Source organism: Balaenoptera borealis, assembly GCF_965194805.1.
Source record: "Balaenoptera borealis genome assembly, chromosome: 4".
In the NCBI taxonomy this organism is placed as follows: domain Eukaryota; kingdom Metazoa; phylum Chordata; class Mammalia; order Artiodactyla; family Balaenopteridae; genus Balaenoptera; species Balaenoptera borealis.
In genome coordinates this window covers 98,309,494-98,328,696 of record NC_138861.1, presented here as the reverse complement: position 1 = coordinate 98,328,696, position 19,203 = coordinate 98,309,494, and the positions used below count along the sequence as shown (strand labels likewise).

The window sequence follows — 19,203 nt, the reverse complement described above, 5'->3', positions numbered from 1 at the left end:
ATTTGTGGATCTTGGTTTTCACCCTCCTCCATTGTGCTCCGCTTCCTGTTCTTCCCAGGCAGTTCCTTCCCCATCTACTCGGCCCAGCTTTTCTCTCACAGCTTCTGCTAACTCATCACCATGGCTTACTCACAGTTCCTCTCGCGTTGCTACCGCCTCCCCCTGTGCATCTGTCCAACCTCTGCTCTCTCTGCCGACCTCCCAACTCTCCCTGACCTTCCAGCTGAAATTCCAGAGGCAGAGAGTCTGACTGGGTCAGCCCATTCCCCATTTAGGCAGAGATTTGGGGCCTTTGACTATGTTCTGGGTCTTACATCCCTGCTGATTCAATCAGCCATGGCCATGGGCACAGAGCATGGCAACCAAGACATAGAGCACTACTTTCATGCAGCAGAAGCCCATGGATGCAGCGGTGGCCTTTAATGGCCTGTTGACCAGAGCCTGGGGTCCAGGATGAATAATTAATCCTTTAGAGAGACACTGAAGGCTTCTGAGAAGAGCAGTGATTGACCAGATCTGTGGTTTCAGAAAATAACTTCGGCTGCCCTGCAAATGAGACAGTTAGTGACTGAAGAAGATGACGCATGCAAGACAGGTTGGGCCGCCATGGCCAAGTGAGCAGGTGAAGCCTCAGACCAAGCCAGTGACCTTGAAAATGAGGAGGAGGGAGCAGGAGCAAGTGGGTCTTGGAGCTGAAGATGGCCGTCAGGCCCACGAGGCTGGACTTTAGCAGGAAGTCTGGGTCTAGACACCTGGAAATCATAAAGATACCAGTTAAGACTGTAGGGTGGATGGTGTGGCAAGAGATAAGCCAACATGGACATTTGGGGAGATCTCTTAGCTGTAAAAAACAGATCAAAGAAGAAAAACTTGACAAGTAATCTAAATTGGAAATATTTATACAGATGGGTAGGGACTCAGAGAGTCACAGAGCCCAAGAAAAATAGGGAAGCATTTCCCCAGCTTACTCTCATATTCTCAAAAGTACAGGTCCAGAGGGTCCTGTATTAGATCTTGCCCCACTCCAAACCCCAAGCTTCTAGTCTGTTTTCCCGCAGAAGGTAATGATACTTCTTGGGAATCCACAATAGGCTAAAAATACAGCAGCTGGGCTGCAGTGCCACAATTAGTGGAGCTGCTGTCCCAGGAAACCCTCATCACATTTTGCTTAGATCAGAGAGCGGGTTAACTTTGAGGTCTGTCTGAACTCTGCAAGACACCACTGGTGGTCTGCTTCCCGCAAGCATTCAATCTTCACATCCAAGGGAAGAAGGAAGAAGTGCCGGATAGGAGCCCAAAGCAATTTTTCTCTCAGTGACTGAGATGAAAATATGCACCCTAGGACTCCTGACATCTTTGATTTGCATCCTGTCTCCCTACGTCCCTTGAGCTCTCTCTCCCTTTGCATGAATACCTTCCCCAGACCCGAACCTCCTTTGGCATTCACAAACATTAGCACAGCTATGAAGCCCCAAGCCCTTCATCTATGTCATGTGTTGGAAGTAAATGTGGGAATTTCTTTATCTATTAGGACTCCTAATGGCATGCAACTGAAACTGACTGACTAACTGAAATCCAAAGGGAGTTTACTGGAAGCATACGGGGTGACCTTCAGAAAGAATACAACGAACAATCGAGAATCAGACTGCAAGGCGGGAAAACAAGGGAAGCTCCAGGACCCCAGGCAAGCGGGAGATATGCAATAATCTTACCAGAACATTAGCAATAGGAAGAAATCCACTGCAACAGTGCTGTCTGTCCTTGTGTCACCATCCTCATGATTCTTATTTCTGGGAGAAAGAGAACAGTTGGACCCGGTTGGAATTGAACCCATACTCAGACAACATGAACTCACTAACTTTGCAAGACAGTTTAGACTGATGGTAAGAGCGGGTCTCTGGTGCCTCATGGATTTGAATCCAGGCTCTGCCACTTACTAGCCATGCGACCTTGAGGTAGTCCTTTTTGCAATGATCCAGCTTCCCCCTCTGTAAACGGGGATGCCTATCCTTGGGGATTGGTGAGTACTAACTGGGTAAACCTGTGATAGTGACTGGCACAAAGGAAGTCTTCTACAGCTTTGATATTAATACTGCTAGGAACGCACAGGGTCCCTGGATTTACAGTCCAACCAAGAATGACAAGATGAGAGGTCATTCTCTGAAAGGAACCAGGAGCTATTATTAGGGGAGGCTGAGTGTCCACAAAGCAATTACTATCCACAGCCAGTATCTTATCCCTCCGCCAGACTGTAACCACCATGAGGACAGCAGACTCTCTTCTTAATTCACCGCTGCATCCACCAGCACCTGAGAAGTGCCTGGCTCAGTGAACCTTTGTCAAATACGCAAATGTGGACTGCTTCCTTTTTGTGTTCCTGATCAACAAGCACAGTGCTTTGCCTGCACACAATAAGTATTTGCTGATTGAATCTATAGGCCGGTGGGATTCTTAGAAAGGGGAAGAACATTGTGATCAAAGAGATGAACTTGTATTTAATAGGACTCAGTGGCAGGCAAGTGATGGTATAATGATGCTAATAAGCTATAGATGGACTATATTGTTTGTACAGATTAGTGTATTTGTATAGATTATAGGCTGGCTGCTGGCCAGTCTAAAACCTCTAGATCAGCATGAGGGGACAGAGAAACCACCAGTTACTTCCCTCATCACCTTGGAGAGGGGGTGGCTCATCTGTCCCACATTGGTCCTGTCCCTGCCTTGGAGGCACTGCTGGTACCCAATGAGGACACCCTGGCCCCCTCCACACTGGCTTTCAGAGGCTCTGTGGACAGGGCTCAGCCAGCCATCTGCCAAGCTTGCTCGCAAAGACAGTAGGATGTCATGGAGGAGCATATTCGATTAGGAATCATGAGAGCTCAGTCCTGGTCCTGGCTCAGCCAATGGTGTGAGGTCTCTTGCTCTCAGTGACCTGATCTAAATAATAGGGTAATCCTTGACTTGGAGCTCATGGAGATGTTGAGCAAATGAAATCACACCTGTGGTGATTTCATGTGGAACTCCTTCTGTTTTAAAAGAGTCATGCACCACAATGTTCATTGCAGCACTATTTACAATAGCCAGGACACGGAACCAACCTAAATGTCCATCGACAGATGAATGGATAAAAAGGATGTGGCACATATATACAATGGAATATTACTCAGCCATAAAAAGAAACGAAGTTGAGTTATTTGTAGTGAGGTGGATGGACATAGAGTCTGTCACACAGAGTGAAGTAAGTCAGAAAGAGAAAAACAAATACCGTATGCTCACGCATATATATGGAATCTAAAAAAAAAAAAATGGTACGGATGAACACAGTTGCAGGGCAGGAATAAAGAGGTAGACATAGAGAATGGACGTGATGACATGTGGTGGGAGGGTGAAGCTGGGATGAACTGAGAGTAGCATCGCCATATATACACTAACGAATGTAAAATAGTTCACTGGTGGGAAGCAGCCGCATAGCAAGGGAGATTGGCTCAGTGCTTTGCCATGACCTAGAGGGGTGGGATAGGGAGGATGGGAGGGAGGCTCAAGAGGGAGGGGATATGAGGACATGTATATGCATGTGGCTGATTTGCCTTGTTGTGCAACAGAAACTAACATGGTATTGTGAAGCAGTTATACTCCAATAAAGATCTATTAAAAACAAAAAAAAAGAACCCAACTCAAACTGGCTTCAGTGAAGAGGAGACTTTACTGGTTCATGTTACTGAGAAATCCAGTTTGGGGCACAGTTGGCTTCAGGGGCTCAAATGTAGTGTCAGCATCTGATTTCTCTCCATCTCTCAGCTCTCCTTCTGCTATACTGTCCTCATTTTCAGTCTCTAAACCATGGTCCCCAGCAGTTCCAGAGTCTCATCCCTTCAAGTTCAAATCCAGCCTCCCAGCAGCTGGGATAGACTATGGGTGGCTCAACATGGGTAATGTGGCCAGGCTGGACAATCTGGATGCAGCCACCCTGGACAATCAGGCCTGGGTCCAGTGCCCACCATCCCCATGATGAGTGAGGGAGCTTGGTCAGGCCTAGTTATATGCTTAACCTTCAGAGCTGGGAAAGAGTAAGGACTGGGGTTGGGGGGAGAAGCCCCAGTTTACCTCACAGATTGGGAGAGGAGTGGTTTGCCAAAAGATATTTGGGGTACTATTAACAGAAAGAGAAGTGGATGCTGGGTGGCTAAAACAACAAATGTGCCCTACGCCTGGGATTTTTATATCACATGATATAAAGCATGCATTGCAGCTTCCCTCTCTCCTATGAAGTCTTTTGTCTTCCCCATAACAAGCTCCTGCAAGCGCCTGAGGAGCAGCTGTCTCACCCTACAGTCATCTGTCTTCCTCCTCTGAACTTGGTAGCCCACAGGACCGTATCACTCACCAGCAACAGGTGGCATTGGGTCATTAGTTATCTTTTTATGTACATGTCCTGTCTCTTCATCCATATAGCAGGATCCTGGAGAACAAGGGTCACGTCTTATTCATCTTTGTGTCCCCCAAAGCACTTTGCCTGATGTTTGGGGCATAGCAGACAGTCCCTAAATCTGCTGACAGATCAAACACCTGGTTTATATGCTTCTGGAACTACGGAAGTAAATAGCTTGACTCAACTACAAAACTACAAAGAAAGAGGAAACCTGTGTCCTCTACACCATTTCTGAAAGACCGTAGATCTTTTCTGGACTAACTAATGATGCTGGGGTCAAGATGTGCTGGGGTCTTTTTTCCTCTGCAGCCCCCAGCCACTGGTATCATTCTTTTTAATAAAGGACTGAATGAAGGCCCAAGGAATCTTAGTCTCAGCTGCCCAGTACCCTTGGGTGGGTCATATGCCGGCACAGCCCACCTGGAAGCATGGAGGATGGCAATCTCAGGAAGAGGAAGCAGATGTCTGTCCTCAGTGGCTCCCACCTCAGGCCACAAGGCAGAGCCCCAAGGTCCCATCAGTGGGACTGGCTGCTGGCTCCCCGCCCTGTGCTGATCTCTACTCCCCATCCTCATTCGTAACCCTGACATCCAGCAAAGGGAAGAACGAGAGAGGAGGGCACGGAAAATCAAGAGTCAGATGTAGCTTGGATGTTGAAACCGTCCTCCCAGGTGGTTCATAAGCCCCTGTGGCTCCGATTTCAGAATCCCCTGCGGGCCATCCTGGGCCAGGCGATTTGCACCTTTGTCTCTAATCCCCTCAAACCGCCCTTTAGGCCAAGTGACTTGTCCAAATCCGCGCAGCCAAGCCAGGATTCCCTCACCTGTAAAAAATACAAGGATTAAATCAACGAGCCATAGAGAGCATCCACCTCCTGGTATAGTCACAAAAATCAAATCAATGGGGGAAGAACGAAAAAACGTGGTTGGTAAAGGAGGGAGTGGTAAACGAGGTCAGAAGATGAGTGGGTGGAGCGGCTGAGAGAAAAACCAGGCTGGGGGGTCGGGGGCAGAACAGGAAATCAATTAAAGCTCCAGTCTCTAGCCGCGGCTCGCGCTCGCCCCGCGCTACGCGCTGCCAGGGAGCGCCCGGGAGGCGGTGCGCCGGGTCCCTGGCCCCGCCCCACCCTGCCCTAGCTCCACCCAGTCCTAGGCCCCGCCTTTGGTCCCACCCCTGCCTCCAACCCCACCCCGCCCCCGGCCCCGGCCCGCCTCCTAGCCCCGCCCCCAAGGCCCGGAAGCGAAAGCAACTCCTCCTCTTCCGAGCGGGGTCACGATACCGCCGGCGGGATCTGTGTTTCCGAGAGTGAGGGCTGCTCGGCGGGTCAGGGCGGCCACCGGCTGGAGCCATGACCCCGAACCTGCGCACCGCGCTGATTTTCGGCGGCTTCATCTCCCTGATCGGCGCCGCCTTCTACCCCATCTACTTCCGGCCCCTAATGCGGCTGGAGGATTACCGTGAGTGACCTCTGACCCCACGCGGTGGCCAGGGCCCAGTAACCGAGAGTGACCTCTGACCCAACGCGGTGGCCTGGGCCTAGTAACTGAGAGTGACCTCTGACCCCACGCGGTGGCCTGGCCTCAGTAACTCCCCTCCCTTCCCCACGTGGGGCCATGGTCAGAGCTTGGTTTGCCAGTCAGGAAGACCCGGGTTCGAATCTTGCTTGTGCAGCTTTGTGACAGTGGACAAGTGACTCAACCTCTCAGAATCTCAGCAACCCCTTTAGTAGTTATCTGTTTGTATAATAAAATCATCTAGCCTCCGGTGAGACTCAAAGGTGGTAGTGAAAGCAATCTGCACATAGTAGGTCGACACTAAATAGTAGTTCATACTCATAGTTATATTCACTGAAGTCTTTTTATGTATCTCATTAGGCACACATTGGACCATTTAATTTACACACCCTCACTTTGAGGTAGGTATTATTATCTGTTTTACAGATGGGGAAACTGAGGCTCAGCGAGGTTGTTCAACATGCCCCAGGACACACAGCTAGTAAGTGGCAAGACAAGTATTCCTACTCCCGCCTCTGTTTCCAGACCTTCCAGACACTGAAGCTGGGAATGATAATGTTGAGGGGAGGGAGATGGACCCTAATTATCCTGAGCTTGAAAGTGTTTTTATTGCACTTCATTTCCACTCCCAAAGATGTCTCTGAGTGGATATGTTTCAAACGTAAACTGTTAACCTGGGTTTTTGAGTTTTTCCTCTCCTTTCTCCTCGAATATTTTTCCAGATTCTGCTGTCTTCCTTCATTTTAAGCTGGTTGCTCACATGACAGTGGTCAATATCCTGAGAGTAATTTTCTTCCTTAATCATTCAAGTCCTATCATTCTAAAAGCCAAGCTCTCCTTCCTTGAGACCTATACCTCAGCAAGGATTAGCACTTTGATATGTCTGAAACCATCTGTCAGAGAGAAAATATTAGGCATTAGAGGCTCATTTTGTTCTCCAGGAAACCTGAATCGTCTTGAAGATGGAAGAGGGCCAACTGTGCCCCTTGACAATATTAGCGAAGGCTGAAAGCTTGGCGGTTTGAAGGCGAAAGCTCCGTGTAAATGCTCTGCCCGTTACAAATGCTACAACATTTGGTTTCTGAGTTAAGAGTGTTTTAAGTACACAGATTTCCTTGTGGCTTCTTTTCATCAGCCAAGATTGAAATGGCCTCTGCATTCTGCCTTCCAGCCTATCTCCATGCACCATGCGTGAGGGTGAACATGGGGCTGTGTGAAGCCCTGCATAATCTATCTGCATTATCCCTCCTTACTGCATCCTTGCCCCATGCTGTTTTATGACAGCCTCTAGAGTTGAACTTGGGACAAGGGGGTCTGCTTTGGATCCCACTAGAAAAGTTTCAGTCACGAAGACTAGAGCAGTGGTTTTCAACTGGGGATGATTTTTGTCCCCCTAGGGACAATTGGTTCTATCTGGAGACATTTTTGCTTGTCACAAAATGGGCGGCATGGGGTGGGGTAGTGTGAGTGTGCCACTGGCATCTAGTGCATAGAGGCCAGGGGTGCTGCTAAACTGTGCAATGCACAGGACAGCCACCCCTAACAAAGAGTTATCCAGCCCAAAATGCGCATGGTGCCAAGGCTGAGAAACCTTCCTCTGGGTCAGATGCTCAGGGTGTGGGTTTGCGCTGTGTCTCCCAACAACAGTCTTATAGGGGTAGTCCGGAGTCTATGGTTGTCTGAGTCGCCTTGAGACAGACAGATTAAGCCTTTTAAGTGAGCATTTAGTGTGTGTGGCTACAATATCTGCATTTTTAACTGTAAGGCAGTCAACACCTGCCCACTTTTCTGGTTCAGTTTTAATTAATTTGGACACTCTTATCTGAGAGTCATAACTGATTCCTTAAACAGGTAATGATACTAAATAGCTAATATTTATTGAAAGCTTATTATATGTCTGACACTTTTCTAAGCAATTCTTATATATCAATCCATTTGGTGCTCATAACAACCCTTCATTGTAGCTGCTGTGTGACCATCATCCCCATTTTATATGTGGACAGACTGAGGTATGGAACAGTTAACTTGTACAAGGACCCACAACCGATGAGTTGCAGATCTGGGATTTGCACCAGTGCCCTTAATCGTTACATCACGGCACCATACTGCCTCTCTAAGAGGGTGAGAGAAGTAAGTCAGATGAGGGTCTAAATCCCTTACTAGAGGAGGACCTTAAGGTGCGTTACTTAACCTCTCTGAGCCTGGCCTGTTTCCTCATCTGTAACAGTGGAATTTGCAGTACTGAATTTACATGTTTTGGGGTGAATTAAATGAGATAACAGGTGTGGAAACACATAGTATATTTGTACACTAGGCATCCCATAAAAACATTTCAAAAATAAGGAACCACAAGGGCAGGGAAGTGAGACAAGGAGATTTAAGCAGGTGGACCGACCCAGGTGAGGCATTCGTGACCGGGTCATGGGGACCCGCTGTGAGGACGGAGCTTCAGTTCATTTCAGCGCATTCAGCTAGCATTTAATTAGCTTCCGTTTCATTTTTTTAAACCTGGATTTTAGCAATTACTGTGTGTCAGGCACTGTGTTAGGTGCTGGATGTATGTGACCGGACGAGACGGTCAGAGCTTTTCTCTCATGTCACTGTCCTCACCCGTGTCTAGTCCCCCACCCACTCCCTGCACTCTGAGCCGTTCTCCCTGCCCCACTGGTCCCCAGGACCACCCATTCTTTACCCAGCAGCCACTGTGGTCTTTCTGGTTAGTGTGTTGCTGCTGATCTACCTTCTTTGCATTTGTGGTCAAAGAATTCAGACTATATGATTTTGATTTTTTGATAGGTCAAGATTTGCTTTGTGACTTGGTACAAGTCAGTTTTTGCAAATGTTCACTGTGTGCTGGGAATGATGTATATTCTCTTGTTTGGGAGTACAGAGTTCTGTATATGATGGTTCCAGATCATTCTTAATGCTGTTACTTAGATATCTTGAGGCCATATTATTCTGTGCACACAATCTAGAATATTCTGGGGGGGGTTCAATTATTATTATATGAGTCCTCTTTACCCCTAATATTTCTCCCGAACTCTGTTTTATCTGATATTATCATAGTTACCAGCTTTCTTTTGGTTAGTGTTTTCTTGGTGTGTGTGTGTGTATATCTATATGTATATATATATAGATATAGATATACTCTTATATTTAGCCTTTATTTGTCCTTAATTCTTATAACCAGCCTAAACTGGGGTTTTTAAAAAATCCAATCTGATAATCTTTTTAAACTGTTGGATTGAGATCATTTTCACTTATGTTTACTGATATGTATACATTTATTTTTCCTATCTTATGTTTTCTATTTATTCTTCTGTTTCTCTACTTCCCTTTTTTCTCCTTTTCTGCCTTCAAGGCTTCTTTATTTAATTCTCTTCCCCTCTACTCGTTTGAAAGTTTTACATTCTCTTTTTCTTTTGTGGTGACAGTTTAAAGTTAGTCAGTATCTTTACCTCCTATGAAATATACAAAGACCTTAGAATGCCTTAGCTCCTGTCCCAGACACACCGCCCGTCTTGCCTTGTGTTTATTACTCCCCAGATCACTTAGTACCATCAGTGTTTTATACAGTCACTGATTGTTTCTGTTTACCCTCATTCTTTACTCACTGATCCTTCTTTCATCTCACACCTTTCTAGTTTCAGTTTTCTTCATTCTGAAATACATCTTTGTGTTTCTTTGGTGAGAATTTGTAACTGGGAATATCCATTCTTGTGTGTCAGAGAGTGTATAGAACTGCAGGTCTTCCATTGTGGCTGTCGAAAAGTCTATTGTGCTGTTTGCTTTTTGAATTCGATCCTCTCACTTGCTTAGTCAAAATACTTCAGTAACCCTGCTGTCCTCGGGAGTCCAGCCGGTGGAAAATCATTGAAGAATTTTAATCCGGAGTGCAAGGTGATCTGATTCACTCTTTCCAGGAATCTCTGACTGTGTGTGACGGAGGGGCTGGGAGGGTCAAGGTTGGAGGTAAGAAGGCCAGACACAGGAAGGCTGTGCTTCCTGTGACCTCAGGGAGAGGTGACTGTAGCCTTAACCAGAGTGGTGGTGGTTATGGGACTGGGGAGAAGGACTGAATTCCAGAGCCAGATTTAAAAAATAAATCCTCTACAGGGATTTGTGACTGATTAGCTCAGGGGTGAGGGAGGCAGAGGAAAGAGATTGATACCCAGCTTTCTGGGTCCAGCAGCTGAGGAGATATGGTACTAGGCATTATGAAATACAGGAAGTCTGTTTGCAGGACGAGAGGACATGCTAGTTCGGTTTGGGATGTATTGAGTTTCAGGTACCTGGATGTGCTCTTGGAGATTTCCTATAGGCGATGGGAGCTGAGCCACAGGGTCTGAGCTGGAGCTAGAGATGGCACATCATTGACATCGGATGGGAAGCAGAGTCATTGCAGTAGGTGGGGCTCCCAGGCAGTATTCAGAGATTGAAAAAGACAAGCTGGTCCAGGGCAGAATGCAGGTGAACACTAGCATTTGAAGGTCTGAAGAGCAAGTGGTCAGAGGAGGAAGGGCCCTCAAAGGAGTGGCCAGAGCGAGAGGATTAAAACCAGAAGAGGCTGCAGTCACAAGCCCCAAGAAGATAGCTCTTCATGAAAAGGGTGTGGTCAGCAGGGCTAGGCTGCTTGAAGACGGTAAGAAAGATAAAAAGTGAAAATATCCATTGGATTTAGCAAAAAGAAGGTAAAGCTCATTGGTTGTTTTGTTAGAAGTGCTTTCAATGGTTTGATGGCAGAAAGCAGATAGCAGTGGATTGAAGAGTAAATAGTACATTAGGTTGACTGTTTAAAGATGTTGAGCTGTATGGAGAGGAGAATGACGAATTATTTTGCAGCTGGTCAGGGGGGCTGTTGTGTTTTCGTTTTGCCTGGGAGCAGTGGGAGAGCCAAGAGAGCCTCTGGACAAAGAAGACTGCTGGAGAGAGAAGACAATCTATAGAGTAGGAAGTGGCATGGGATCTTGAGATCAGATGGAGGAGGGAGACTTGGACCAAAGGCAGGACACCTCTTCCAGCAACTGAGGAGGAAGGGCAGGTGTGGATACCGCTAGATGTAGGTGTGATGTTGGGAGGTTGTAGATGCTTCCTGTTTGTTGTGGCTTCTGTCCTCTTTGTGACGCAGGAGGTCAGGTGACTATGCGTGAGAGGCACAAGCCCCAGCCAGACTCTCCCTCCTTGAGACACTCTCTTCCCTGGGCTTCGTGACTGCCCCTCCCCCAGTACTCCTGGCTTTGCGCTTTTGCTCCTGCCTTTCATCCACTCCTTAGCCTCTCTTGTTGGCTGTTTCTCTTCTGAGCATTCTTCATACATTTATGGTCCCCAGAATTCTGGGCAGACCGAGGAGAAGCCCACAGTCCTTGGAAGGGCCGGGCAGACACCCAGTCCTTGAGAAGGGGAGCCAGAGGCTAGCAAGGAGCCCAGGCCATGTAGGGCCCAAGTGTCGAGACACTGCTGACCCTTCATCTAGGCCAGCCTGACTGATGCTGGCCGGCCTGGGTATGGGGAGAGGTAGGCTCTAGGGCCCCTGCTGGAATAAGCCTCAAGGCAGTAGAAAAGAGGCACAAGGCTGCTTAGGTAAAATGAAGCCAAGGGGATCTTCTATGATTTAAAAGCAGACAGGCCATTATCACAAGACTGCTGTATTGAATTTCATTTTGACATTCAGTGTGATCTCTAGCTCTTTCACTAACTCAGCCAGACTTTACGAAGTATTAGGGGGAATACAAGGTCAGTTCCACACGTGATACCTGAGTACTGAAATGAGCACTGGGGAGATGGCAGTTGGCATTGGCAGTTGTCAGTCCCACACCAGAAGTATGGGGACAGTTCTGCTGTGCTTCTGGAGGGAATCCAGACGTTGCTTATTAGCTTTCAGCCGATCGGCACAGCATGGTTCGTGGGAAGAGCCCACATTCAGGGAAGCATACTTGAAGCTATACATATAGCACACATTCAGGCGCTGTAACTTGAAGCCTGGTCTGCCTTTTGTCTCTGCATCCTAGAACCAGACAGTGATCCTGAATGTGGCTTTAAAAAATAACAGCATTTCAGGGCAACCTGTGAAATAAGACAGAATAAGATCATTTTCTGTGATCCTGTTCATTTTTAACTTTAGTTAGATGTGCAGAAACATAAAACCATAGGGTTTTGCCAGAAATCTTGTGTTCATTCAGTCCCCTCATTTAGGTGACTTGTCCAAGGTCAGTTAGCACATTTATTGCTGGATAGACACTAGACCCTAACTCCCCAGCCTTGTCTGCTGCTTAATGATGCCCTGTTTCACCTGCTTTTAGGACAGGGGAGAGTGTCTGCCAGTAAAGCCAAAGGTTACATGGGAGAGCTGTGATACCTCACTTCTCCTCCCGTTCCCCTTCCCCCCCCCAACCTCAAGTGTGTGGTACAGAGTCAGAGCAGGCCTGCGAGAAATCACTTGATTCAGAAATGCTTCTTACCTTGGAAGGGCATTTTCCCGATTATATGGCAAGTGCTCAGAATATGCTTTTTATTCCTTTCACCTTAGAGTCGAATGAAATGCACAGACTAAAGTCTTATTTTCTAACAGGCCTTACAAATCTGCCTGGATTCTACCACACACCCTTGGTGAGAAACTAAAGTGTTCATGGTATTGGAAGGAGTCCACGCTTCCAATGGCCCTTTGGTCCCCTCAGCCGCTGGCTCACACTCACCCCCAATACACACATCTAGTTCTGGATCACCCCGAGGTCAGACTGCAGCAAAGTGGGAGCACTAGAAAAAGTATTATTTTATTTTTGCTATTTTTAAAAGAGACTTTGAATTAATCATCATGGAATAGTCACAGTGCTGTTGGACTTCCTTGTACTTGTTTTGCAGTTGTGTATTTTTGTTGTTAAAAAAAAAAATCCAAACCGACAGAGAAGATCTAAGAATAGTACAATAAATCCCTTTATGTCCTTCACCTAGATTTACCAGTTGTTAACATTTTGCCACATTTGCTTTCTCTCGCTATATATGTTACACATCTATACATGCATACATACATATGGGCACGCATATGTTCATATATAATTATATTACATATATAATTATATATTATAATCATTACTACTATTTTGCTGAACCATTTGAGAGTGAGTTGAAGACCTTGTGAGCTTTGATGCCTAAACACTTCAGCATGTATTTTCTGAGCACAAGGACATTCTCTTACATAATCACAATTATCCAGTCCAGGAAATTTAATAGTGACACAATGTTATTATGTAATATACAGTCCATATTCAAATGTTGACATTTGTCCAATTACCTCAGGTTGTGAGTTGCTTTTATTTTAACTGTTCATTGGCAGGAGGCGATGGAGGGGGTGTTCCCGAGGTGGTGGTTTCACTGTGTAGGGCCCCGAGGTCAGATTCTGCACCTGCTTTTAGGTTTTTATCTGCTGGTCCTCCCCAAGAGCACCCTCAACTAGTCAGTAACAAGACCACTGAGGGGGCTGGCGTTTGGGCACGCTGTATCAATTTGCTGTGAATGTTAAATAAAGTAGCAAGTCACACAGATTTCACAGTATGGACATTTAATATAAGGATAGGTTTCATGTTCAAAGACTTAAAAATTACGAGGTAGATTCTTTTGCTACCATACAAAAATGAGCCCGTCTGCATGTATTACTAAGTTTTAAATAATATACCTTGGCCCTTTGAGTAGAGCTAAGGATCCTCAATTAAAACTGCAAATCAGGGCTTCCCTGGTGGCGCAGTGGTTGAGAATCTGCCTGCCAATGCAGGGGACACGGGTTCGAGCCCTGGTCTGGGAAGATCCCACGTGCCGCGGAGCAGCTGGGCCCGTGAGCCACAATTACTGAGCCTGCACATCTGGAGCCTGTGCTCCGCAACAAGAGAGGCCGCGATAGTGAGAGGCCCGTGCATCGCGATGAAGAGTGGCCCCTGCTTGCCACAACTAGAGAAAGTCCTCACACAGAAACGAAGACACAACACAGCCATAAATAAATAAATAAAAACAAATACTTTAAAAAAAAAAAAAACAACTGCAAATCAGCTCCCTGCCTTAGCACCAGGGGGCAGAGTCGGGCTTGCTGAGACACTGGAGAGGGAACTTCTAACGGACATCGCAAAGCTCCAGGCCCCATGCTGCATATTTGCGTTTCCATCATTTCACTCCTGATAGAAGCATGCTCACTACTAAAAGGTCAGTAATTAGCTTATCCTGATTTGCCCACATAGTTAAACCCCTGACTTCTGTGTTGCCCTTTTTTCCAGAGGTTGAGAGACATTTGCTGTTTCTCTAATGATAGCAAAACAGAAACCTACTGTCAGCCTCATCAAGATGTGCTTGCTCAGTCCCGAGGGACCAGTTTGTTTTCCCTTTAGCATATCTCGCATTCACAAATAAAGTGTGTCATATCATGAATTTATATAAGACTGCTTTGGCCTTAGAGTATTTATAAAACATTAATGGATTAAAGAACCAGGGGATGTAGATAGGATGCTAATACCGGTTATCACTTGGTAGGAACTCGTTCTGCAAATCGGTTTAAATTGCCCGTCCAAGCCAAAAAAAGAGGTGGTTGCATAAGGACAAGGATTATAAAGAGATTATGGTCTATTTAAAATAAATCCTCGGCCTCTCTCCAACCTCATTAGCAATTAGCAAGGAAGTGTGAAGACAGGGATTCTTTTCTCTTCACTTGGTTCTCCATTTCATTGTAAGAGGTGAGAACACAATTAGGCATTCTTTTGCCACCAGAAGTCAACTTCCTTTGATGCTCGGCAGCCTGCCAGCTTCTTTGGCTTTGCAGGACCTGCCTCTTGGAGAATGTGTTCCATTCACGAGGATGTCTGATTCTCTCAAACCTGGACATCTAGAATGCTTTCTGGCAATCAAGCATGTGTTAAAAATTCATCTCTTCCTTCTTCCATGATACTGGAGAATAGACCTTTTAGGTGTGAAAAATGATATCTGTTTTTGTTCCTGGCACGATCGATGACAGTGTAGTCTTTTACTAGTTGGCATTTTCTAAGAGCATGTTTGAGACACATCCATACTTGGAGACTTACATGGTGACAGCATGGTAGGGCTCAGTCCTACAGGAATTTAACTTCTTAGGAAATGAGATCGCCTTTTGTGTTATTTTAGAAAGTCTGACACCTCAGAGGTCCCATTGTCACCCACTCTTTTGGCATCTCTTGGTCCATAGGGTCTTGGTTGTTGTTTACCTGCTACTTTTCAGAGAGGCCCAGTGGAGCCATCAGACCATTCTGTATAAGCAGCTTCCTTGTGCTGTGTTTTCTCTGTCTTGCTTAGAATTGGATGTCAAGATTCAGATAATCCCTGTTGCCCGGTGTTTTATTTGCCAAAGCAAAACTTAGTGTTGATAAAACTCTCAGACAGGTCACTTAGGATTGACTTTCGGTCACAGCACCGGAGAAGCAAGTTCAGTGAATATTTGATTTGGAAAAGCCCTGTTTCCTATACCTTTATGCTTGTGTATCTTTATGAGAATAAAGAAAACTGCCTAATATTAAAGAAGAGCTAAACGTGGATTTAAAGAAACACTGTCAGCCTGATTAAAACAAAGGCTTGGGGGCTTCCCTGGTGGCGTAGTGGTTGAGAATCTGCCTGCCAATGCAGGGGACATGGTTTGGGCCCTGGTCTGGGAAGATCCCATGTGCCGCAGAGCAACTAAGCCCGTGAGCCACAACTACTGAGCCTGCGTGTCTGGAGCTTGTGCTCCGCAACAAGAGAGGCCGCGACAGTGAGAGGCCCGCGCACTGCGATGAAGAGTGGCCCCCCGCTCGCCACAACTAGAGAAAGCCCTTGCACAGAAACGAAGACCCAACACAGCCTTAAATAAATAAATAAATAAATAAAATTTTTAAAAAAACAAAGGCTTGATTACAACACTTAATTACTATAATATAGTAGTAAACATCCTTTGGCTGCAAGTCTTTCTGCTGAAAAGCCACCATTTGTTTTTCAAGATACTTAAAATAATGTCTTTGTTTTCACAGGCCTTAGGTTTATTCCACAACACTTAGAAAGATGTGTCAGAGGGCTTGAAGCCCACAGACATAAAATGCCCAGTTTCTCTTGGCCTTCGCCTGTGGGACATCTCCACAGAGACTGGCTAAGCTGCTGTCGCTAAAACGCGCTTACTGATTGGCGTAGCACCTGCAGTCAATTAGGGAAGCTTCAATTATCCAAACCAAAGCCACCCACTCAAAGATTAATTTTCTGCTCTATTTCCTATCAAAAACATAGCATATTTAGCTCTGGGTCTAGGCCCTCAGTGGAGTACATTTTAGACACCTAAACTGCATCATTTTCTCGTGAATTGTACTTGTTCCTGCAGTTCAGCAGCCTTGCCCTCCTCATATCACACCCACCACCACCACCAGTTCTTTCAAAATTGTTCTTTTTCTGTTGTTTTTGTTGCCTTTCCAAACTGCTGAGATCACCCAGAAAAGATGTTCATTAGGAGCTTTTCTTCTGAAGTACGGCTTTCTTTCTTTCACTGAAAATATCCAGTCTTTTTGTTTGTTAGGATCTAACTTCTGTAACCTAAAAGCTTTGGGCAATGGCAGCTCTGAATTTAATAGCACTCAGATATATTGTTTCCTAATTGTCCCGTGTCATTGTTCCACGTAGATACAAAGATTTCCACTGCCCTGCCCCCGCAGTCCCCTCTCTAATGAGTAATTTTTCTGTTGTGTTTCCCAGAGAAGGAACAAGCCATAAATCGAGCTGGTATTGTCCAAGAAGATGTGCAGCCCCCAGGTAAATGTAAAAATCAAAACAAAGTCTCACGTGTACTAGTGTGTTGTCGTTGGGAGTGGTGCTTTGCAGCGGGAGAAATCTTTGCTTCGAGGCTAGATTGTAATTGTGCTGTTATTTCCCAGCAGTTGCCATTTTAGAGGTTGCCACCCCAAGACTTCCTCTTAATATGTCACTCCAGAAGAGTTTTTGCAAGTTTGCACGTTTCTCTTCTGCATTTGATAAGTGGGCATAAATGTGTAACAAGTGCGCAATTAGCTATGAAGCATAAGTAGATGTTTTGCAGACATATTTACCAAGCACCTATTTAAACACCACCCTCATGGGAAAATACTGTTTACTTATGAGCTATTTTAATCGATGCGGGATTCTGCTTTATACAGAAGCTCAAAAGTTCCCTGTATGGCTGAATGGTTAGTTACTTTGAGATGATCCAAGTTGGCTGAGAATGAGAGGTTTCTAGCTTATTAGCCAAAACTCTTGTAATCTGTGGCAGCGGTCTTTTTTTTATTCATTTATTTTTTAACTAGGCCGGATACATACCTCCCTGCTGTGGGGCAATTTCTGAGCCATTTAAAAGTCTCTTGTCAGCTGCCGTGGCTTCCCAGCCGTCCTGTTCTGAGGTTCCGGCAGCTTGCCCGCACTAACTCCAACTACATGGAAATTGCACACCTTCATTCTGATGTCATCTTATTTGTTTGGGGTTGAGGGAAGTGGTAGGAAATTTAAAAACGAATCCTGTTTTTATTCGTGTTTCTTTCTATAGGGTTAAAAGTGTGGTCGGATCCATTTGGCAGGAAATGAAAAGGCTATCACCACCTCTGAATATGAAAGTAGACAGAGTCTTCATGCTTTCAGTTCTGCAGCAAGTACAATAAATCACCTGGCTAAAGAACGATGGCTGGAGAAGAAAACTCTAGAAGGCTGTAAAGAAGAGTACTGTGCACCAGGATTAATTCCCTTCTTAGTATCAGAAGAACCCTGAAACAAATCACACCATTACGAAGGTTTTCATGATTTGGTTTCCCTTCTAAAAATGAAGCTTTCTCACCCAGCTGCATTTGGAGGTGATCTACTTATTATTCAGTCTCTACCTCTTACCCACCTGAGCTGTGATATGAATACAAGCAACCAGTAGACTTGGGAAGATCCTAGTCTGTTTTGCCATCTTCCAAATAAGAAGTTTAGTGAAAAACCACCATATTGAGCAGCCTCATAGGGCTCTTTGAAAATGTTAAAGTTGATAAAACTCTTTGAGGACAAGGTACATTGTACTCTTTAAGAATAAACAGTTCAACTCAACTATCTCATTGGGAGGGTTGCTGCATGTTGAAAAATAAATAACTATGAAGCAAACCAAACTAAATGGGTATGCATGCCTAGTAGAAATCATGTTGAATTAAGTGAAAATGTGTATATTAAAATGATTTCTTTTTCCTTCACAATGGTGTAAGATTTTTTGTAAATCCTTTTTTGTAAGCGCATTAAATGATACCCAGAAGTATTATTTGACTAGATTATACTTGACTAGGTATTTGACTGTTTGGTGTTTGTCAGATTGTATACAAGTAAAAATCTTAAAGGTAAATAGCAAATGTGTTGAGACAAATATTTATTGAATGTGATTCTCTACCAGATACCTCACCAGGTGCTGCAAAGATGAACATGAGAATACGAATTTCTTTCTCTAGTGCTCTGTCTGGCCCCTTACTAGATTATGTGCTTTTGAAAGACATATCTTTTTCATTTTTAGATTTCCCAGAGTGCCTTGCACATTACTGTATGCTGTCTTTTAGATGAGCTGCCTGATGACATAATTTTATTGTGAACTGGGAGATGGCTTAACAGACAACTGGCATAATTATGTTAATTACTGTCAAAAAAAAAGATTGATAATTCCAAAACCAAAGTCATCGTTTTTGGTAGGCATTCCCTAACATTTAATTGACTTACAGTTAACAGCCCGATAAAAGAACTGCCTCATTTGGGGTACATTTGACCACTCTTTTCCATGGAGGGGGCACCAGAAGGTTGTGTGACTTAAGAGTCAAGCCTCTTGTGGGTGCTTAATTGAGATTCCTCTGTGAGTGAGGCCAGTGCCTATACATCTGCTTTGGAAGATATCCAGGCTGAAATGACTGTGTCTGCGTGTCATAGACAAGAACTTTGGGGCCTCGATGGCCTGTTTGTCGGCTCGTACAGACTCAGTTTAGTCTCCTGAGTGAGACTTATGTCCTGGCCTTGACCCTACCCTTGGTCTACCTCTTTGCAGAGATAAAGAGGCTTTCTGTCCCGCTCAGCTGCCTTGATGCTTACAGAAGGATTGCTCTTGATGTTATCAGAGCTGTAGTGTCAGTCTGTGCTGCCCATGCTTGACAAAAGCCAGGTTGTAAGAGATGCTACTTGTGAGGACTGCCAGAGGGCCTGGTGGTTCAGCCACACTCCTCCCAGGTGTGCCTCCAGGATGATGAGGAAAGCACGCGAAAG

The 19,203-nt window shown here is 45.3% G+C and overlaps 2 protein-coding genes across 3 annotated transcripts; one reads left to right on the top strand and one right to left on the bottom strand.

Moving 5' to 3' along the window:
• Nucleotides 1-469: 469 nt before the first annotated feature.
• LOC309627388 (uncharacterized protein) lies at nucleotides 470-5,019 on the bottom strand (the record flags this gene model as incomplete). Its single annotated transcript, XM_082389294.1, has 3 exons — nucleotides 470-752; nucleotides 1,713-1,790; nucleotides 4,850-5,019. 3 exons carry the CDS (start codon nucleotides 5,017-5,019, stop codon nucleotides 470-472), a joined length of 531 nt encoding a protein of 176 aa, XP_082245420.1.
• Nucleotides 5,020-5,668: 649 nt separating this feature from the next.
• On the top strand, nucleotides 5,669-18,221 carry SMIM20 (small integral membrane protein 20). 2 transcript variants are annotated; one of them, XM_082390823.1, is made up of 3 exons: nucleotides 5,675-5,886; nucleotides 16,663-16,719; nucleotides 17,483-18,221. In XM_082390823.1, the coding sequence occupies exons 1-3, from the start codon at nucleotides 5,778-5,780 to the stop codon at nucleotides 17,518-17,520; spliced, it is 204 nt and encodes a 67-aa protein (XP_082246949.1). In that variant the 5' UTR covers nucleotides 5,675-5,777; the 3' UTR covers nucleotides 17,521-18,221. The 2 variants fall into 2 exon arrangements, with proteins under 2 accessions (XP_082246950.1, XP_082246949.1); XM_082390824.1 differs by lacking the exon at nucleotides 16,663-16,719 and having other exon boundaries at nucleotides 5,669-5,886; nucleotides 17,483-18,161.
• Nucleotides 18,222-19,203: the final 982 nt, after the last annotated feature.

Coding starts and splice junctions, on each gene's coding strand:
- SMIM20 (XM_082390823.1), top strand. CDS start 5,778: ATGACCCCGAACCTGCGCACCGCGCTGATTTTCGGCGGCTTCATCTCC. Junction 5,887..16,662: donor AATGCGGCTGGAGGATTACC/GTGAGTGACCTC, acceptor TGTGTTTCCCAG/AGAAGGAACAAGCCATAAAT. Junction 16,720..17,482: donor AGAAGATGTGCAGCCCCCAG/GTAAATGTAAAA, acceptor TTCTTTCTATAG/GGTTAAAAGTGTGGTCGGAT.